Source organism: Myotis daubentonii, chromosome 1, assembly GCF_963259705.1.
Source record: "Myotis daubentonii chromosome 1, mMyoDau2.1, whole genome shotgun sequence".
In the NCBI taxonomy this organism is placed as follows: domain Eukaryota; kingdom Metazoa; phylum Chordata; class Mammalia; order Chiroptera; family Vespertilionidae; genus Myotis; species Myotis daubentonii.
In genome coordinates this window covers 43,527,597-43,550,720 of record NC_081840.1, presented here as the reverse complement: position 1 = coordinate 43,550,720, position 23,124 = coordinate 43,527,597, and the positions used below count along the sequence as shown (strand labels likewise).

Below are 23,124 nucleotides of genomic sequence, written 5' to 3'. Positions count from 1 at the left end.
TTGAATATATTCCTTATGCTGTAATTTACATGAGTATCTTTTTTTTTAATTCCATTAATTCCTAGTAAAGGGTATTGATTTTTTTCTGTTTATTCAGGGGAAATAAAGATAATCTGATTGATCATGTTGGTAAGACTTGTCATTCACATATTGGCCATGAAGTCAGAATGTCAGGTGGAGATGCAACGACTAGTATTTTCAATTTCTAGATGAGTTAAGCAAGAGAGTGATTGATATTGACTATTGCTTAGCAACCAAAGCAATCTTCATTTTCATATTAATTCCTTTCCAAAATTACCTGTCAATTTTGAATGTTTATAGATTCACAGTCAAGCCACACTAATACTGGATATTAGTGTTAATGATATGTATTCCTTTGCCAGAAATGAACAGGAAAGGTGAAATTAGCAACATGATTTGTCATAATTTGTAACCTAGAAATTTTTTCCCAAGAAAAATTTAGTTTTCTGTTACGGAGTCTTTAAGTTATTTTTATTTGTTTTTGTGTCCTTTATCAATACTTAAAAAAAATACTAGTGGTTTTTAAGACCACTAGTTTGATAAGGCACTAGTCTCGTCTTAAAAACACAAGATTTGGAACAACTAGTTTGATCATTCAGCAATTTTACCACTGTCATCTAAGTTAGTTTATTTTGAGGTTTATGGCATTTGGGTTCCCAAATTATATAGGAGCCCCTCACATAGCTACATTTATGGAGCACCAGGTCAGTTCGGAAGACTCTACTTCTAGTCACAGATGTTGTCTCAGGAGCGGGACATGTCTCCCAGATGCCAGGGAGCTCACTGATTGTGTGAGATGTTCCAGGTCCTGAATCTCTCCATTCTCCCAGATCCCTTCAGTCCACCCACAAGTACTTAGTAAGTGCCTCCTGCACACTCTAAACTGTATCAGGACTTGGGAGAATATAAGAAAGAGTATGCACCTTACCTTTTAGGAGTTTGGAAAGACAAGATCAATAAGGCAGAACAGCAGAGGATGTGATTCCATCGTGTTAAATCTTGAGGCATTGAGTAAAAGGAGCACAGGTGTGAGGGGCGCCGCGGGGAGTAACTGTTGGCTGGCCTAGGAAGGGTAAGCCGTGGAGGATATTTGTACTGTCTGTTGAGCACCTACTATGTGACAGATATGGCACCGGGTGCCATATATACATACAAGGGTTGGCAAAAGTGGGTGTATAGTTGTGAGTATGCAAAACACAGAGTTAATAAAGCTATACCTGCATGCCTTTTTCCATGCAAACAACTGTAGACCTACTTTTGCCCACCCTGTATATAACTATGAATATCATGTATTCTTTCATTTAATACGCTCTAAAACTGTGCCCCCGGTGATTTTATCCCCCATTTTACAGATGAAGAAACCGATGCTTACAAAGGTGAAATAATGTACCCGGGTCCCTGGGCAGCTGAGCCAGAATCCAATCAGTCTATGCTCTGTGCCCTCTGCCAGACCGAACAGAGGAGTCTCCAAATCCCCTCTCAGGCCTCCCTCCCCGAGGACACATTTACAGAGCTCCCTCCTGTGAACTTCCCCAGCACCGGGTGGGCGTGCTTCCTCGTGCCCGCTGCTCTCCACCATGCTTCATGGCTGTCGGGTGGGTGAAAGGGTTGCTTCTCATGGCCAGCATCTCCATTGCTTTGCTTCCTGAATTTCCCTCCATGTCTTGTCAAGTGCTTTGCTCCTATTGGTCAGTTATTTTCATTAATTCATTAATTAATTAACTGACTTTATTGGCTGCTGATTTCCTGTCCATACTCCTTAAAATATTTTGCAGCCTGGAGAGGGTAATCTCACCTGACTTCCATTTGGGTGGGATATTTAATGAGGATTTCTTTCTAAGTCCATAAGCACATCTTAAGAAGGAGAACAGTTGAATGAAGACAGTGTTTCCTTTAAACCGACAGTCACTGGATGTCCTACATAATTAATCTACTCCTCCTTGGGAATGGAGCAGGGGAAACCATTGCTGTGGTCATAATCTTACGATTTATTTGGAAAGGAAAGTTCCCAAATTGTCCTTGCCAAGTCCAGGCAGAATAAGAAATTGCCATTTCATCAGCATTTTAAAGTTAATAACTCTGTTTCATAATTTACTGAAGCTAATGGGATAAATTTTTAAAGCAGTATGCAATTCCCATTGATGTTAATGGGAGTTCTGGGGCTGAGCCTCTCTGCATTATTTGAAAGTAGACTTCCATGGTACCTCACAGCCTTCATTCTGGAAGAATCATTGTGTCCATTTTAGGGGGGATAGTGTTATATATCTTTTCTTTAGAGGAATGCTAAAGCGCCCAAAAGCCAGTTACACTGCTAAGATCTGTACAAAACCGATCTGACTTAACTTCAGTGTGGCTTTGGATATGCTCTTTATTTTAAACTGTGCCACATCCATCCGATGCCAGAGTTCACAATGTCGTTTACCTTTATACCAGTAATTAACACTGTGCCTGTTGTTTGTAGATGCCAATGTAAGCATCATCTACATCTGCTCCCACCAAATGAATGAAGAGTTACTTCTGTATTACCACAAAATCCTGAGTCTACAGGCAGCTGTCAAATCGGGGAACCTTGAGGACAGAAGTGACCTGCAGGACAGGTTCAAAATTATCACCCCTGAAGCTATAAAGATCTTCACTGTGAGTTTGTCTTCTAATTACCACGGCTTCAGGGATGCAGTAAAATTAAATTGGAAATTTTATAACTTGCAACGCTCCGGTACACATCAGTGAAATATTATTGCAAGTTTAACAGCTTTACTGATTAGACGACTAGTTGGACTGTAGGCAATAAATATCCCAGTTTAACTCTCAGGCTTACCAGTAGTTGAGCAGCCCTTCCAGTTTCTCTGTAGCTGAAGCCTAATTGGGGTTATTGGGCGGTACCACCAAGTAGGTGAATTTATAACACCCACGGTTTCTTTTTCATTGTGTGCGGAGGACACCAAGGCAGAGAAAGGCTGGCCCTGCCCATGGTCACAAAGCTGGTTCAGGCAGAATCTAGGCCAGGGCCCTGTGTTCTGACCTTCACACCGCTATTCCTTCAGATCCCTGGTTTTGGTTCCACCCCCGACTCAGGGGAATTTGGTCTTATTTACCATATCCCATGGTTCATAATGAACAAGGCTCAGGGTGTGTGTGTGTGTGTGTGTGTGTGTGTGAACTTGTTCTGATTTTTAACGAATGGAAAGAATTCTGAGTGAAATTCCATCTGTAGACTAGAGCTTTGGGGAAATGCACGGAACCCGGAGGGCAGTGTTCAAAAACAAGGCAGCGCACGAGATGGCTTGAAATGAACTTCGCTATATTTTAACAATAATTTAAACTTTCCATGTTAAACAAACAACATTTTAATACCCAGTGGACTATGCAGTTTTGAGGAGACCTGTGTGTGTGTGTGTGTGTGTGTGTGTGTGTGTGTGTGTGTGAATCAAGAGTCTGAATTTGCTAATACAGATAGCTTTTTTCCATTCAAAAGTGGGATATACCAAAGTCAACTCTCTATCTATTGCCAGAGAAACTGCTTGCAAGCTTTACGTAGGAAGCATATATGTGTTGAGTTACTTCCTACCCCTTAACCCTTTGGATGCGCCATAATTTTTACCACTCCCCCATAAAAGGCCTGCCAGGGCGAGGGAGGGTTGCTATAATACTTCTGCTTTGCTGAAATACTCAGTGAATTGTCATCAGATTTTGCTCTCTTCTACCAAGATGAAGATTTTAAATTTTCTTTACTGGATACCTTAATGTTCCCCCAAATCTCTGCTTTTTTGGCATCCCTGGGCTGTGGAAGAGAAAGGCAAAATCCTGGCCAGGACAAGCAAAAGAAAAGACGGGGTAAAATCATCACCACTACCACTCTTAGGGGCCTACCGATATCCACAACAATGCAGGGATTGCCTTGTGCTTCCCAGCCGTCCCCTGGCCTCAATGGCAGAGATGCGGGGGCTTTAGGAAGCAAGGAAGGAAAAACTGTCATGAGGATGTAGTTAATTTCCCGAGTTTCTCCTGATAGCTGCTAATGAGGAGTTTCTGTGCATCTAAAATGCCCATATACATTGAGGAGGCATCACATGGGGAAGGGGCACTAGTTTGGGAGAAGGAAAGTGAGCGAGCTAACATATATCAAAGGCGTAGATACATGTTCTCATTTGATCCTCAGAACAACGCAGCAAGATAGAACTGATCAATCTCCTTCCAAGGGTGAGGAAGCCAAGTTCCTAGTGTGGCCAGAGTCCAAGCCTAAAGCTGTCTGACCCCAGAACATTGCCATGGACGGGAATGATTGCTTTACTCCTGGAGGACCTTGTGGCCGTGGGCAAGCCCTTTGCCTCTCTGTTCTTGGTTCTTCTTCTGTAAAATGAGGTGGAAAATTGGGACATTTCAAAGTCCTTCTCAGCCCTATAATCCTATTACCTGAGAAGTGCACCCTTGTCAGCCAGCCCACCCCGATTTTCAAGCAGGAACGAGGCAGTGAGCGTTCGCAGGTGCACTGAGTTTCGTTCAGAATTGAGGTTTGCATTGTTGTGAGTAGAAACAAGTAGGGAATATTTTAAGTAAATTTTAATACTTCTCACAGTTTAAGTTTAAATTATTTGAGCAATCACTCATAGGCAATCAACATTTTAAAGTACAAAAAAAAAATAAGTTCTCACTTTCAAATCAGTTCCTGCTCATGTTTAATTATTGCTTTATTTCTTTTTAATGGGTTGGAGAGATTGTACCAGTGCTGATTTTCATTCAAATGGATGGCTTTGAGGAGATTTTTTAAAAGTGTGCCAAAAATCTGTTTGTACATTTCTCCAAGTTACTATACAATGTTTGGATTTGTAATGGTACAGAGTGCTATTATAAAGTCGTGTCTATTTTTGAACATTTTAATGTTTATGAAGATATCCTCAACAACTGCCTTTTGTCTCAGGTTAAAAAAAGTCAGTGGTGATCAATTAAATGCAATTTTAATGCTATGGAATTCGGAATATTTTATATTTTTCAAGCTGCGTTAATTCACAGCCTGGATCTAATGGTCATACAGGATCTGCCGTCAATAATGTGTACTCTGCCACTCATTCATACTCAAATCTTTCTTAAACACATATTGAACACAATAATAGGGCACCATCTTGCCTGAAGAATAAGGCATGCCACAGATGACTGTGATACAGGTCGGGTAGAGTACTTGCCAATGGAAATAAGCAAACCAAGAGGAGACAGAAATGCATCCTGGCTGGAGAAGTGCTCAGAACTTTAATTTTACTTTCTATTGCTGCATCTGACTTCCCCTCACCACACCTCACAAACTCACCAGACCCTCACTTCTCAATCTGTGAAAGGGGAGAGGTTTGGCTGCTGTGGCACAATAACTGTGCTAATACCTGGGTTTAAATCCTACCTCTGCTGTTTACCAGCTGTGTGACTTTGGGCAAATCATTTGAGCCTCAGTTTCCTCATCTCCAACAGAGGGGATGCTAATTGGCAAGGTGTGGTATGGATCAGATGAGAACATACATGTCAAAGTGCTTTGACCTTGTGAACTTAACATGAGCACACTGCCACCCTGAAGCACTCTTCTTAGGGACCCTGCAAAGCCACCAGGTACACTGTGACTCGGTCACCAGGTCTCCCACACATTTCATATTTTCACATTTCCCAATGGAAATTATTTGTGGGGAAAGGAAAGGAAGGAAATAAACAAGGGGGAAGACAGGGATCACCCAGATGGGAAAAACGAACTCATGAGGTGCTGTTACCAGCCATTGTCTAGTGGAGCATTGGGTTTCCTAGAACTGCGCTCTCGGATGTAGGTTGTGACAATGGATTTCAGTTACGGTAGACAAGGCATGTTGCACAGATCTGAGGAACGCAGTCTACAACACCTACTCTGAAGGAAGGCCCAGAAGGGTAATCAATAAATCCTCTTCTCAGAAGAGCTCTGTGTTTTTTTCCTTTTTGGGGGGAGGGGGTGGGAAAAGAGAGGGAGTAAAATATACATAACATAAAATTTACCATTTTAACCATTTTAAGTGTACATTTCAGTGGCATTCAGCACATTCACAATGTTGGGCAATCATTGCATTATCCATTTTCAAAACTTTTTCAACATCCTAAGCAGAAATTCTGAACCCATTAAGCAATAAGTCCAGAAGAGCTCTGGTTTTAAAGAAAAAGTTATTGCAGAGCTGGAAGGACCCTAGAGAAATCTAGTCCAACCTTCCATTTGAATATTGGGGAGTTTTCTAATTCACCTTGCAAGTTAGAAATCCAGGCAAGACTGAAATCCCAGGGCTCTCCTTGGTCTCTTTCTCCCATATTCAGCAGTTATTACACCCACAACAGTTTGATATTCCCAGAAATAGTTGCTCAGTGTTTCTCCATATCTTCATGCCATGTTGAGTAGATAATTTTGACTATAGTTGGAGGAGTAGGTGCTAGTCTACAAAATTCCTTGAACTCCCTAACACTCTGGCAACTTGCATTATATTTTCTACATGACATTTTAATGACTTTAAAAAGAGAGTTTTCTCTGTAATAATAAGTACTATCATTTATAGAATAGCAACTCAATGTCATGCATTATAATAGGTGTTTACTTTCATGATCTTGTTCTATCCTTAGAGCAACCCAGCAAATGGGTATTTTTATTCCCATTTAACAGATCGCAAAACTTAGGCTCAGGTTCAGGTAGCTTACAAACTTGCTCAAGTTCAGGTAGCTTATAAATGATAGAGACAGATTCGAAGCCAGCACTGTTTGACTCCTAACCCCAGCCCTTCTCTAGAGGAAGTGAGCATGATCTTGGCTTCTCCTAGTTCATCCTTGGTTAATGTCTTTCCCACACCTATCCTCACCTACCCATCCTTCAAAATTCACCTCAACCCCAACCTCTCTCATAATAATAGCAGTAGCTACCATTCCTTAAGTGCTTATTGTGTCCAAACCACTGTGCTAAGTGCTTCACATGCGTTATTCATTCAGACCTTACAGCATCCCTATGAGATGAGTACTAGTGTTATACTCATCTTACAGGTGAAGAAACTAAGGCCCCAGGAGAATGAGTCATTTGCCTTTTCAGCTCTCCCCATCAGCATGTGTCCTCTGCTTCCCTTCTCCATGCCTCCGGGGCCTTCTGTAGCTCTTTATGGCTTTTCTCTGCTTTGATTAGTTATGCGTTAACGGTACTCATTTGTGCCCCCGCCCCTTGCATGCAGAAACATGGTTGTATTCGTTTGGTGTGTGATGACCATCTGGCTCTGTCCTCAGCCCCTATTAGACATGCCAGAATTATTTATTTAATTGAATGAGACAGTCGCATGTATTGCTGAGCTGGGTCTAAATAATCAAAACTAAAATGAAAGCTTCAGTCTTGCTGAAATTTTCAAATACTTTTTCATTCATGAATCCTCTCCAAAGTGATTGGCCAAGAACCAGGATAATCATTATAAAAGGTACATAGTCTCTGAGACAGACTTTGTGGCAGAGCTTTGGAAAGGAAGTATCAAGCCAAACACCTTTTTCCTACCGAATCATTTAAAGAGTTGCCAGATTAGGAGTCCTGTACAGAGAGGAATCCTATGGGACGTTTTTCTTCATTTTTGGTATTGATTTTCCAGGCGCTTTAGTGTTAAACCAGGCCAGAAGTGCTGCAGAGATGAATCACTATCATCCAAAGGCCGCCAGCCTCTTTTCCTTCTGACAGAAGGATAATTCCACGTGGATCAAATAAATACAGATGTGTAGTAATTAGTTCTATTCCCAGTGAGCCTATTTCCCACACACTAAAGATGTGAGCGATTATAGAGCCTCACCCCAACAGCTTTTATCAATTTAAACTGCTAAACAACAGGATAGGTCATAACCCAGCCTGCTATTAATAATGCATTTATGGTGTGCAACATTATAAATTAGGTGCATGGACTAGAAAAAAAGAACACCTTTTAACAAGAATGATATGCTCTTCCCCAGAAGCAACATATGTGCCTGGCGACTCACCTGAAGTACAGTCCCAAGGCAATCAAAAGAATAAAAAATCTCATCAGTGGACGAGATGCCTACATTGTCAGCGGGTTCCTCCACAAAGATGATCTGGCCGTGGCAGATATGTTAGACGTACCCATCCTGGGTCCAGAGCCTGAAATAGCTCATCTTTATAGCACCAAGTCTGGAAGTAAACAGATGTTTGCCAGCGCCAATGTGCCGTTCCCTCCTGGAATATCTGACATCTTTAGTCACCAGCAGGTATGCGGGGTGGAAAAGAGAGGCTCTATTCAAATATAGCACATCCTCTTGAAGTTGCAGGGACCTCAGGCCTTCTGGAGCCAGCCCTGCCCAGTGGAGATTATGTGGAATACTTGAGTTCATTTGTTAGGTCTACTTTAGGACTTCATGTTTAAAAGTATTGTCCTTGAAAAATATTAACTCATTTGGATTAAGACATTAAAGACCCTGTTAGTGCACCAATGTGCTATCAATATTGATTGCCTCGACAGGGATTATTTAGTTCATCATCGTATTAGCTAGCCAACCATTGAGCAGGTCCCTGAGAAATGGGAAAGACAATTTTAGCTCAAAGGAGGCAGTTTGGAAAGCTCCACGAGGGGCGCCTGTCTGTCAAGGCAGGTGGCAGAGGGCCTATGGCAGAGGGCTGCAGACATCCTTCGCTGGTACAAAAATCCTTTGGTCCCTCAGGAAGGAGCCATAAAGGGAGGAGTGTACATTACATTAAATAATTTCCAAACCCCTAAAATGTGTGTGCAATAGTTGTATGGAGTCTTGGTTTCATCTTCACTGATTGAGAACTCAGGCAGTCTGCCATGAAATGTGGTTAAAGATGCAGGCACATTCAATGCAGGACAGCCTTCCTCTAGTGCTGGTGTTCAGAAGTAGGATTTAAAACTTCCCTGTAGACACATCAGATTTGAGGGATGTCATTTCACCTGTGGCACATGCAAATTGCATCACCTTAAACAGACTTATAACTGAGTTCTACTCTACTTGTTTGGAAAACATACGTCTGAGGTCATCAAGAATTGAAGTACTCCACTGAGATTTTTCCAGATACTGACTATCCTACCTAAGCTATCTGAGTGTGTCAGCATTTTGAATTCGCAGATGGCGATGAATCAATAGCACTGACTTTTACCGCTGTGCATCATAAACTTAAAGCTGGTGAAGGAAAGCTGTGATCATCTTAATTTAGGTTAATAAATATTCCTGACTATCAGTTGGATTTTAGCAGTAGTCATTTTTCTACTTCTGTTCTACACCAGTGTAAAATGAATGGCAATTTAAAATTATATTACATCTTTTGAACAGATAAACTCAAACAAAGAATCATAAATGTTCTGAAAGAGTGTAAAGTCATTTGGTTTATGATTAAGTAATTTATTTAGTTATTAAGTCTAGTGTGAGCACCGTGAGCATGTCCTGTTTTGATCCATAAAGTAACCACGCAAGTTCTTTTTCTGGCATATGCTCCGTATGAAATATTGACAGCTTTGGTTAAATAAGCAAAAATAGTGGTGCTATTTTAAAGCACTGTTCAATTTTCACTTAAAGATAGCACATAATTCTTTCCCATGGTGCAGTCTTTACAATATTATTGATCCTTTTCATACTGTAGGGGATTCATCAACAGACGCCCATTTATAGGACTCTCAGAAGCAACAAATAACAGGATTTGGAAGAAACAGATGATAATTTTGTTAGTAGTTGAGTCTCTGAATACACAATATTTCCAAATATACAATAAAAACGCTATGCCAGAACACCTTTTCTTACACCAGCAAAGTAATTTTATAAAATACTAGAGGCCCGATGCATGAAATTCGTGCAAGGGGTTCGGCCCCCCGCCACCGCCGAGGCTGCTTCTGCCTCAGCCCCCACCACCAGGCTTCGTCCAGAAGGTCGTCCAGAAGGACATCCAGTCTAATTAGCATATTATGCTTTTATTATTATAGATTACTCACCAAAGACTATTTCTTCTGCAAAGTATGATCATAATACAGCTAAATAAGATGAAATATAGAATCTATCTTCTCAACACAATACCAGAGAAAGAAGGGATATAACTTTGAAAGGTTCATTTAAAAACCTTTATAAGCAAAGCTCATAGCTACATGGTGGGTAGACCAGAGTACTTGTAATTTAAATATCCAAATTATCCACAGAAACTACTTGATAATTAAGGAACAAAGACAATTCCATGTCCACCCTATTTGAATACCCCATGATTGCACAGGGCTTCCAGGGATCCCAAGAATGCCCGTTTTGATGTCACTTCCACACTGCTGGGTAGTGTAACATCCCCAGGAAGAGCAGCTAAAAAAACACAACTCAAGAAAACAGATTGTACCTTTAATCAAAATAATTTTAATCTTCCAGCTCTGTATCTGTACTTCAGCAGAACCACAATCTTTAGTCCTTTCACACACTTTAGCTGAAAAACATTCCATCCGGTGACCAAAACATCATCCAAAGAGAAGAGAATAGGAGTGTTGCAGCCTCGCTGGGCAGCTCAGATGGGTTAGAGTGTCATCCCAACACACTGAGGCTGTCAGTTTGATTCCCAGTCGAGGAATATACAAGAAACCAATCTATAATAATAAAAGCATAATATGCTAATTAGACCGGTCATCATTCCGGATGTCCTTCCAGACAAAGCAGGGGCCGGAGGGAAGCCTAGGTCCTGGGTGCCAGAGGGAAGCCGGTGCCAACAGCCAGGGGAAGGAAGGCCTATACTCTTGCATGAATTTTGTGCATCGGGCCTCTCTAGTGAATACATAAATAAGTGGAACAACAAATTGATGTCTCTCTCTCTTTCTCTTCCTCTCTCTCTCTCTCTCTCTCTCTCTCTCTCATCAATAAATAAAAACAGAATGTTGCAGAGACCTCCTTAAGTATAAGTGACCATAGCCAAGTACAGCAGTGGGTAGGCTCATCAAAGCAAATGCTTAGTAATGCTTTGCTTCTTTCGGGGAAGTATACAAGTACCCTGGGAAGTCTGATGAGAAGACAAAACACACACACACATCATTTTGTGACTTAGTGAGTTATTTTTCTCCAAGGCTCTACTAGAACAGTATGACTTATAATTAAATAATATTGCTTTAGACTTTTGTCTGACTCAAACTTATCCCAAATGGCTATTGGTGGGAAGGAAAGTTGCTTCTCTTTTAACTTCTCCCTCCACCCACCGCTCCTCCTCCTCTCTGCAGGTTGAGCTAGGCAGCCCAGTGGCGAGAGAATGAGCTTAGGTGTTGGAGTCAGGGCAACGTGGGCGGAGTCGGCTCTGCCGCTCGGTTCTGTGTGATCGTGGGCCTGTTATTCAAATTTGCTGGCCCTCAGTTATTTATATATGAAATGAAACTAAACATGGTGCCTGCCTCAGAGGTTTTGTGAGTATTCAATTTAAAAATAAACTCATGTAGAGAGCTTAGTCAAAGGCCTGGCTCCTGCTGAGAGTTCAGCAATGTTAGATAGTATCATTATTATCACCATATTAGAGCTTGAACTTTTACCCCTTAAACTTCCATGTGATGGAGCCCAGTTCCTGAGGGAGTACCGTGTTAAATAGGATAGGTGTGTATTCCAGGAACATTGCTTCCATGAACGTTTTATCTCCTTTACCGCTCGTGTTCATATAATACATATTATATAATGCACTTGGCCAATTGACCAACCAAACAAATGCATTTCATGTATGTTAATGAGGAAAATGTTAAATGTTTTATGGGTTATAACAGTGGTCGGCAAACTCATTAGTCAACGGAGCCAAATATCAACAGTACAACGATTGAAATTTCTTTTGAGAGCCAAATTTTTTAAACTTAAACTATACAGGTAGGTATATTGTTATTAACTTAATTAAGGTACTCCTAAGCTGGCCTTTGCTAAAAACGTCCTCAATCTGATTGAGGTACGACCTTCGCTGAGGTCGACCCCTTCCAACTCTCCCATCCACACTCGTCTTGTATACTTGTTTCGTCTATCTCAGTGGTCGGCAAACTCATTAATCAACAGAGCCAAATATCAACAGTACTTCTTCAAAATAGACTCGCCCAGGCTGAAAACCGACTTCTGTGCATGGGCCACGAAGTTTCAATCTCACTGTACGTGCACGCCCGCACGTGGTATTTTGTGGAAGAGCCACGCTCAAAGGGCCAAAGAGCCGCATGTGGCTCGCGAGCCGCGGTTTGCTGACCACTGGGTTATAACATTTAAAAGCTCAACAAAGCACCAAATAAAGTTTTCAAGACTATAAATCTTTATAGTCTTGAAACTATAAAAAAATCATTTGAAGAATCAATAAGTAAACACATAATTCTCTGAAAAGGAAAGAAAACAAAACCAAAATTCAATTTTTTATTTTGCTTTGAAAAGCAGGCAAATGATAATTTCAGTTTCTCATAAATAGGACTATACTTTTAAACGTGCCTTTAGTCCCATTGGTTAGTGGTTTCTTCACATCATCTCTACATCATTTAAAACTTCTTCCAGTCTGTCTTAAAAACTAGAGGATAACGTAATGAACAGACCATTTGAAATAAAGACACTTGAAAAGTACAACTGAGTTAATACAGTACAAAGGAATCCAGGACACCAGCTACATTAAATGTTGCTACGTCTTCATCCCCACAGATGATAGAACAGCTGACTCAGCTGATCCTCGATTACCCGGAAATCCAACGCTGGCTCTTTAAAATGGACTATGAATTTGGAGGAAATGGGACTGCGTTTTGTGACATTCTTTCCCACCTCCAGTGCCGTGACTGGCTCCTAATGGAGTATAACAAATACAGCCGTGAAGACTGGCGCAAGAAATGGGCACAGGTGAGTATTCAATGGTGACATAAACCCACAGCGTCTGCGTATTGTTAGGAGATGAAGCAAAAGGCTCAGCAAGGAGGGGAAGGCACTTTCTTCAAGGTTCAGCAGTGTCACCTGCCAGCAGTGAGACCTTGGGCAAATCATTTTACCTTTCTGAGGCAATGGGGTTGATTAGGTTATTTTAAATGTCCTTTCATTGGGCCCTAAAAGTCTTCATTCATGTCTTCAAATTGATTATGATTATTAGGAAGTAATTTTTTTAAATCATATTCAGGTAACATTACAAGTCTCATTCGCTCTAAGTGGGTCTGATCATATGCTTCTAACAACTGACATTAATAAGCTACCCGCATTTTATTATGAGAGGGAAAATTCTATTAGTAAATGGTTGTCACCTGGAAGCTAATGTATAATAGCATGCTATCAGCAGTCATATGTTTCTGAAGTCAATTCAAGGAAATTTGTGTAACTGCTGGCCCCTGTTGAGAAAATAGTACCTACTACCCAGAAAATCTCCAGGCCAAAGCCAAACAATAGGCAAGAAATCTTAGCATATAAGTGGTTGTGTAGAGAATTTTCCATGTATGTTGGTGGAAGGATGAATTGTACAACTTCTTAGTCCGTTCCAAACTTGCTTAATAATTAAAGTTATCTTATATGGCTTACTATATAAATTAAACCCACCATTCTAAACGCTGCCTCACTTTGCATCCAGAGTCTAGACTAGCCTGGCTTCTCTTAATCCCAAATCTCTGTCTTGGCTGACCTCCTCGTGACAGCATAACTGATGAGGAAAATTCAGACGTAAATTCCCTTCACCGATTCCTTCCCTACTGACGTGCTTAACAGTGGGCTGCGCAGTGATTTGCATCTCCTCTGAGCATCCCACTGCAGAAGTCTATGAATCAAAACACAAGTGATAGGAAGGGAGGGGCACTCCAGAGAGAACCGCATTATTCTTGTGAAAGTGAAACAACGAATAAATCTAGAGAACAGTCAGAAGAGAGAGTTCCCTTTGACAAATGTGTCTGTTCTCCCCATGATCTATCCTGGGCTTTTCTTCCCCCTCCGTCAGAGAATGGACTAAATGCAGTACCTGTCATGGCCAGCTTTTTACATATTATTTAAAGGATACCAAAGTGAATTACTCTCCTAGGAAAAAAATAAAACAAGGAAAATGTATTTAATTTTGAGGCCCATAGAGGGTTCTCTTTGAACTGGATTTTACTTCATATTGTATAGTGTTTTCTTTTTAAAGCAAAACTGTGGAGAGTCAATGATGAAAATATGACTTTTTCATTTAAAAAATTGAAATGTTAGTGGGCTGGTCTTAATATTTCAAACCAATATATTTTTTAATTCTCCTGAAACTAGACAATGATAAATTTAAAATATTTGACTTTAGGTTTAAAAAATATTTAACATATTGACACTGGCTGAATTGCACTTGGAAGCCTAACTATACATTATTTACTTTCAATTATTTTAAACTATACCATTTTAAATTGTCACCAACCACTTTTGGCATTATCATGAATGTTATTAAATGTGAAAATCTTGAATAATTAATAATCTATTGAAACCTTTTTAAATTTAATAAGGAAAAAAATAATTATTCAGAAATCTTTTTAATCTTTGAAACCTGAGCTTAGCCATGGTCATTTTGGTTAGAAGCCAAAAATAAAAATAAAAAATAAAGCAGCTCTGAAGAGCTTTTTTGGGGGGTGGGGCGGGGGGAAATTATTGACATTCTTTTGCCTTCAAAGTGAAATTGTACCCAGACTGGAAGTGAACTGCAATCTCCATTGAGTGTAGCTATTGAGGATTTAGGATCAGAATTACCCTTTGTTCCAGAAGACCATCATAATGGTGCACATTTAGACATCAAAGCATTACTTTATGAGCACAGGCATGTTTTAATGTCCTATTACAGTTTGTGGACCTGTTTCTTTTCATAATGAAGATGTTGTGTCATCAAGCCTAGCCCGGCACATACAAAACATATGCTGGCAGGTTATTAAAAATTTCAGCTTCTTGATGAAAGACTATCCTGCAGGCTAAGAGTCCAGAGAAAGACTCCATTCTGGGAGAATTATTAGAAATGAGATTATGACTGTAAGCACTAAATTATGTTAATACTTACAAATAGCATCATTTGCATAGCTGTTTATGACACGATACCATGATTTTTCTCATTGGTATATTGTAGGCAACAGATTAAAAACAGGGCTGTTTATGGGAGTTGGAACTGTTTTGAGATTCTCTTGCGTCTTACGTGGATATTGGTTTTATTTTTTTATTTTTTTAAAATATATTTTATTGATTTTTCCACAGAGAGGAAGGGAGAGGGATAGAGAGTCAGAAACATCAATGAGAGTAAAACATCTATCAGCTGCCTCCTGCACATTCCCCAGTGGGGATGTGCCCGCAACCAAGGCACACGCCCCTGACCGGAATCGAACCTGGGACCCCTGAGTCCGCAGGGCGACGCTCCATTCACTGAGCCAAACTGGCCAGGGCTGGATATTGGTTTTAGATGGAGGCATCATTCAGTGTAGACTCAAGGATCCAATATAAAGGCCATCTTTTTTTCCCTACCTATCTAATTTAGAATCGGTTATTTAACTGGTTGGGGTTGAGCTTCGAAACAAGGTCGTGGAGTCAACAAATGCTGAAAAGCTGTAGTCACATTTTAAAAATCAGTATAGACATGTCGGTGATTTTAGGAAAAGCGGAATGTTACATGATGGCCACAGTAAAAATGGGGCACAAATCTCATTTCGTTCGTGGTGGCTCGGTGCAAACCTCATTCTCTTCATCCTTCCAGGTAACAAAACCTCATGCGCCCGGAGGCACGTCTTTAGTAGGAATAAAGGCTTTCATCAAGGAAGGCACACTCGTAGGGGAAAGTCTTCCTGGACACACTCACCGAAGGCCGTGTCGGGAGACCAGGTGGACATTCGCTGTGCTGCCAGTCCTTGCAGTGCTGTCTCTCTATTTCCATTTTTAAAGGGTAAATCTTCCCTCCCTCACTCCTGGGAGATTGGCTTGGTGGCCGTGATGCTACAGGTGACACTGCTTTTCGAGAGATCTTTGTCGAACGGCTTCTCCGTAGAGAGAGCTAAACCAGTTTACTTCTGGGTTTTCCCAGCAGACCTTCTTTGGGCCTCTGTTTCCCTGGGTGGGTGGTATAAACTGTAGAGGTCTTGGCATCACAAATTTTCCACTTACAAGAAAAAGGAGAAAAGGGAAACTGAACTGGCCCTAAGCTACTATATAATATTTGTATTTTAGCCTTGGGCAAGAGAAGTTGTACCTGTATTTGCACTTGGGTGTACTTTGTTAAACATTATTGCGCATCTATTCACCAGTACAGTCCAAGCCTTTTGAGGTATACTGTCATATTTCATACTAGAGGCCTAGTGCACAACATTCGTGCACTCAAGGGGAGGGGTCCGCTCAGCCCAGTCTGTGCCCTTCAGCAGTCCGGGAGACTTGGGGGATGTCAAACTGATGGCTTAGGCCCGCTCTCTGCGGGGAGAGGGCCTAAGCCAGCAGTTGGACATCCTTAGTGCTGCTGCGGAGGAGGGAGAGGCTCCCGCCACCGCCGCTGTGCTCATCAGCCTTGAACCCAGCTTCTGGGTGAGCGGCACTCCCCACTGTGGGAGCACACTGTCCACCAGGGGGCAGTTCCTGCATTGAGCGTCTACCCCCTGGTGGTCAGTGCGCATCATAGAGACAGGTTGTTTCACCGTTCAGTCGATTTGCATATTACCCTTTTATCATATAGGATATATATAATCTAATAAAAGAGAAACATGCAAATTGATCGTACCTCTGCTACACCCAAAAGCCACGCCCACAAGCCAATCAGGAGTGAATATGCAAATTAACCCAACTAAGATGGCAGCAGCCACAGAGCTGGAGCGAGCAGGAGGCTTGGGTTGTCCCCAGCAATGGAAGAAGCCAAGCTTCCTGCCTGCCCTGCTGGCCTTGAGCTCCACTCAAGGCTACAAAATTTCAATTATAGAAGATAAATAAGCCCCAGATACTTGCTTCCAGCCCATGGCTGTGGCCAGCCTGAAAACGGCCATCAGCCCCTCACCCAGGCTGCCAGGCACGCCAGTAGGGCTCCCCACCCTGAAGAGGCTGTGGCCAGCATAAAAACAGCCCTCAGCCACTCACCCAGGCTGGCCCAACCCCCATGGGGTGAGGGTCCTCACTGGGGGGCTTGACCAGCCTGCAAACAGCCATCAGCCCCTCACCCAGGTTGGTCAGGTACCCCAGTGGGGACCCCCACCCTGAAGGGGGTGTGGCCAGCCTGAAAACGGCCCTTAGCCCCTCACCCAGACTGGCTAGGCACCCCAGTGGGACCCCCACCCTGATCCAGGACACCCTTCAGGGCAAACCAGCCGGCCCCCACCCGTGCACCAGGCCTCTATCCTATATAATAAAAGGGTAATATGCAAATTGACCCTAACAGCAGAAAGACTGGGAATGACTGGTCACTATGACACACACTGACCACCAGGAGGCAGATGCTCAATGCAGGAGCTGCCCCTTGGTGGTCAGTGCGCTCCCACAGGGGGAGCTCTGCTTAGCCACAAGCCAGGCTAATGGCTGCCAGTACAGCGGTGGTGGTGGGAGCCTCTCCTGCCTCCTCAGCAGAGCTAAGGATGTCCAACTGCAGCTTAGGCCTGCTCTCTGCTGGCAAGTGGACATCCCCTGAGGGCTCCCAGGCTTCCAGAGATATGTCTGATTGCCGGGGAGTGGGCCTAAGCCAGCAGGTGGACATCCCCAAGGGGTCCCAGACTGCGAGAGGGCACAGGCTGGGCTGAGGGACCCCCCCAGTGCACAATTAATGGTTGTATAATATTCCCTCATACTGATTTACTCTGACCTGTTAAACCAGTGATGGCGAACCTTTTGAGCTCGTCGTGTCAGTATTTTGAAAAACCCTAACTTAACTCTGGTGCCATGTCACGTATAGAAATTTTTTGATATTTGCAACCATAGTAAAACAAAGATTTATATTTTTTATATTTATTTTATATATTTAAATGCCATTTAACAAAGAAAAATCAACCAAAAAAGTGAGTTCGCTTGTCACCTCTGACACGTGTGTCATAGGTTCGCCATCACTGTGTTAAATCATTCAGCTAAGTTGGAAATTTTACATTATTCCAGCTTGCTTTTTTTACATGTCAAAATACATCTTATAATTGCTAGGAAGAGATTCTTTTTTGTGTCCTTATTTATTTTTTTAATATCAAAAACACAACATCTTGGTATTAAGAGAAAATCTAGGTTTTCTAGGTTAAGAAAAAAATCTAGGGTATCACTTTCCCTTAATCAGTAAGTATATAGTAATAATTATTCATTTGTTACGTATATTTATTTTTACATCTTAAAAACTTGACCTCTTCTGTAGGTCCATGAATAAACTGTTAAGGCCTTGCATTTCTTTGTATTTAATAACAACAACAACAGTAATGGCATTATAGAATACCAGCTGGGTGTCAGGCATTTCAGTACTTTACATGAATTGTCTCACTCAATCTCAGGAAAATTCTAAGGTTTTTATTCATTTGTTCCCATACCACTTTGATAAGGAAGGTATTACTATTTTGTTTACAGATGGAGAAACTGATGTTTGGTAAGTTAGGTGACTTGCCCAAGTTCATATAGCTAACAAATGGCTGTGCCTACTTTGAAACGCACATCGATACCTCCTGGCCCAGTGTTCTTGTCACATTTAGGAAAGACTCCTTGTTTGAAAATCCCAGAGAAACATTCTCCACCAGGTCCTGCCATTGTGACCTGCTACCCTTGTGGCAAGTTTTCTGCTTTCTACAGAGACTTGCAAAAAACACAAAGGTCCCTGGAAGAGCAGCAACCTTTCCTCTCAAATGTCCACAGCCTCGGCGGGCACGCCGCGGTTACTTAGCGGGGGACCATGGGCTCTCCAAGTCTCTGTCTCTTCATCTGTAAAGAGAGATAATGTGGGTACCTGCCTCGCGGGGAGGTGGTGAGAATGAAATGAGATAACCTTTGGGAATCGACTAGTAATGAACTCAACACATAATACGCCTTCAAGAGATGCTCCCTGTTATTACTGAAATTACCATAAAGTTGCGCTACAATTAAATTGCAGGTAACATTGAACAAGTCTGCACAATATAATCTTTCTTTGATGATTTGGAAGGCCTTTTAGGGTCTTGTAGGATTCCAGAATATTTTCAATGCATCAGTTGTCATTATATAAATGTGTGGCTGTGGAAGATACAGAATGGTGACCCAATTGTGCCTACCCACTTAGTTACCCAGATAATGCCTTTAAAAGAATAAACTTTGATAGCGCCCTGGCTTCTTATCATTTGAAAAGGGAAAATGATCCCAGTTACTTGAACTTCCTACACGTTGGGTAAAGAGGCATTGACCCGATAGAGATTATTCTGACCATAAGACTGAGACCCGGTTGCTTCATTTTCCGGTTCCAGTTGGCGTCTTTTCTAATTAGTGTAGCAGCACGTCACCACAATCACTGGAAAGTCTTAATCATTTACATGTTTTTCCTTATCTCTGAAAATGACTTAGAATGTTTTCTTCCAGTTCAGTGGTTATTTTCATGAAGCTGCCAGGGTTGGGTCTGAGGTGCCTCTCTGTGCCTGAGGAAGATGACAGGAGAGCGAAAATTGCCTCCCCGAGTTAAATGAAAGCCAGGTCCCCCTTCCGAGGACCTATAATAATCAGCTCTACAAGCTGTTGGTTTGTGTGTCCTATTGATTTAATATGCTTCTAATCAGTACATAAAGCTATGGGCCTGCAGTGTTAATTTTTCATATGCTTACAAAGTACCCTTTGATTTTCTGTCACACGTTAATTACAGCGTTTTGCCATTAAATAGGAAGCTTTGTGTAAACTAATTACTAGGTAATCATTGTCTACTGCAAGCGTGCTGTTTGTACCTTTTATTTTATTCTTAAAATGCACAGATCTCACAGTCTGGAAACACTCTACCTTCCAGCCATTAGCTCTCACTAATTCATAGCATTATTGTGGTGAGAGTGGAGGAGTTGTAATTGTTGTGGTATCAGAGCTGTTAATTACCGGAGTAAACAGTTGAAATGGTGCCAAGGTCTATTGTACGAGGCAGAGAAAAGGAGGTTTAAATGTTACTCCCACCATCTGGGGACCAGGGGAGAGGCAAATGCTGGGGAACAGCAGTGAGGCGCTATCGCCGCCTCAGCTCCAGGGTTGGTGGCCATATGGATCCAGAATATTCTGAATCAATTGAATTTAACTGCCAGTTTTTTGCAATAACAGCGTGGAAGGAAGGAATAAAGCAAAAGATGAGAGGAACGAGAATGGGTTAGTGTTTTCGCATCCAGGGAGTCCCCGCTGGAGGTCTTTTGGAAATATCTGCTTTGCTGAAAACCACAGAGCAGGCCCCGGCCCTTGGAATGGATTCAAATGAGTTTCACTCTCCTTGCCCGCGACTGCGCCATTTGCTTCTGGTCATCTGTCCCGCGTGCCCCTCGGGCAGAGAGGGATGCCCTTGAGAAGACCGGGACTTTCATGTAATCGTGCCAGATCGAACACAAGTCCTCACTTTTGGCGTTTTAACAAAGCGTGGTCTGCAGAAAGAAAGCAATAATGCGTATATAATGCTGTCGCATCCACCTTACGTATATGCATCTGTGCACGGAGGAATATCAGAAAAGGCACAGCTCTACACTCTGATTTTAAAAAGTAGAGGCTTGTCCATTCCTTCTGTCTGAAATTAAAATATAATTTCTCCCCAGAGCCTCTCATTGCATTCCACAAATTCACCCTTCTCCCCCACCACTTGAAAGAAAAATTAAACCCCAAAGGGCACATGTTTTCTTTTGTTTTTAATTTTCAACTCAAGAGCTTTATCAGCTTCTGCAATTTATTTTTTCCAACCAGCAATATTTATCTATCTGGAAAGAAAGAAACCATTCACCAATAATAATAACTATAGCCACTTCCACTTCCGGTTGAGCTTTAAACCGCACGGTTTCTGCTTTCAGATATTGTGTGATCTTTAAGACAGTCACATGTATTTGCTTGATGTCACTTGTATTTAATAGAATTTCCTTCGAACCCATCTTCCAACATTAGAAACATTTTTTAAAAATCTGCCACTTGCTGCTGTAACTACTTTTCCGTGTCATTCCCAAAACAGGAACATATTCTTCTATTTTTAAACCACCCTGGATTATTTATTTCTAATTGTTCCTTTAGCAGATGCTGAAGGAATTTAGGGTGTAGTGTAAACAACTCCTTTAAAGAGAGTGATTGCAGGCTGCCTGCCACACACATCAGGAAGCAAGGGCAGCATCCCTCAGGCTTTCATGAGGGCAGTCTCAGCCCGGGAGGATTTTTTTCTGCTTTTGTGCATGTGCAACAGTTCAATTAGGAATTTCAAGAAACGCTTCATGTTTATCTACGGAAACCCCAGCTGCAGCGTGATTGGGGTGAGCCTGGAGAGAAAGCCACGGCCCCCCGTGGAGAGTGGGGGGAGAGAAACAGCAGTGTAAGTGCCGGAAAGTTGAACGGGAATGAACCTTTCTAGAGTTTCTGGTCGGGGCGACGCAGTTGTGCTGAGCTTCGGGATGGAGGCGCGACATATGTGCCCCAGTTGGACAAAACGCTTCTCAAGTCAGATCACCTGCTAGGCCTGCAGGTGGGTGCAAAGTGGAGGCCGGGATAGCGAGGGGCAGGCTCCCAGGGGGGCGGCGAGTGGATAATGCTACGTAAGTGTGGGATTACGGACGCGTTTTCACCATTCTGTTTCATGAGAGCCGCCACCGCAGCGAATCACTTGCCACACAGCCGAAATGGGCCATTAGCTATCAAGGGAAAATTGTCTTTGCCGCTTTCGGCAGATGGAGCAAATATTTTACAAAGCAATTTTACATACCAAAAACATTTGTGTGCCTCGGTAATGTGGGCTGTTTTACATTATGTTACCTTCTCCAGCAGCATAATTTTCCATCTCGTCGAAGGCAAAGTTGGCATTTTTGATTTTTAAATTCTCAATTAACAATTAAACATGGAGCACTAAAGCAGTCTTACGCTTTAAGTAGGTGTGGGGAGTAGTTTACGACTTGCTGGAGACCGTTGCATTTTTTCTTGGGCCCCTCAGCATATTTTTGCCTCTAAGGAGGGAGTGCTTCTCACCCTCCTCCTGGAAAGGAATGAGCGCAAACTCCACTGCTGACGCCAGGACGAGAGGAACCCAGGCCCAGGAGTGACCAGAGCACTTGCTGGCCTCTGCGTCCACCATGGGTTCCACAGGCCGTGGTGCGGCCCACCCACTTGTATCAGTTTAAAATGTTTCCGCTTCAAGTAACAGCAAACCCAACTCAAAATCGCTTTTAAGATAATGTATTATCTCGGCTCACGGAAAAGGCAAAGATTGGTCTGGCTCCCAACAAGGCTTTATCGAGTGGCTCAGTGTCACCAAGGATCCAGTTGCTTTCCCTCTCACCTCTCTACTTCACACCGTGTCTGCTCCATCCCAAGGCTGCTGTCCTCGGGGTTCCGATGGCTGCAGTGGCTCCTGGAGCTTGTCCTCGGTCAAGGCAATAGGAAGAGAGAACATCTCGCCTGGTAGCATTCTCAGAAGAGCATGAAGCTTCTTTCTCAGGAGGCCCCAGCAAGGGCTTCCCAACATCTGACTGGCCTACGTGGGTCACGTGCCCATCCTGCACCAATGACCGTGGCCAGGGCCCCACCCTGGGAGCTGAGGGGAGAGTCACTCTCAATCAACTTGCATAGCTAAGAATGGGATAGCGGCAGTTCCTGAGAAGGTGTGTGGGACATCATTACCCTGAAGGAGGGACAAAGATGCTGGACAGCCAACAACAGTTGTCCATGCTACCATTTTATCATCAGGTTGACAGCACAGACTTAGCCTCACGTGCGGATGACCTAATCTGGCCCAGCGTGATCATTTATGCCCGCCGACGGCAGTTACAGATCCCATTGCACTGTGCCATCCTCGGAGCAACTGGATTGGAATCCCGTCTCTGGCCATACCACCCTGAACGCGCCTGATCTTGTCCGGATTTGAATCCCAGCTTTGCTACTTCATGTCTGTGTGACATGAAATAGGGAATCGAGTAACCACTTCAGAGAATGGCTTTGAGATAATAAATATAAACCCCTTGCTACAGGCCTGCCACTTGGTAAGCTTTCCACAAGTGAGAGCTGTTATCGTACCCAGAAAGCGACTGCAATGGTAAAAAGTAG

The 23,124-nt window shown here is 42.5% G+C and overlaps 1 protein-coding gene across 1 annotated transcript in view; it reads left to right on the top strand.

The window, feature by feature from the left end:
- IQCH (IQ motif containing H) overlaps positions 1 to 23,124 on the top strand; it is a 198,818-nt gene that overhangs the window by 112,991 nt on the left and 62,703 nt on the right. The window contains exons 13-15 of the mRNA XM_059697431.1: positions 2,483 to 2,658; positions 7,981 to 8,253; positions 12,655 to 12,846. Coding sequence (XP_059553414.1) covers positions 2,483 to 2,658; positions 7,981 to 8,253; positions 12,655 to 12,846 — 641 coding nt within the window. The remainder of the gene's footprint in view (positions 1 to 2,482; positions 2,659 to 7,980; positions 8,254 to 12,654; positions 12,847 to 23,124) is intronic.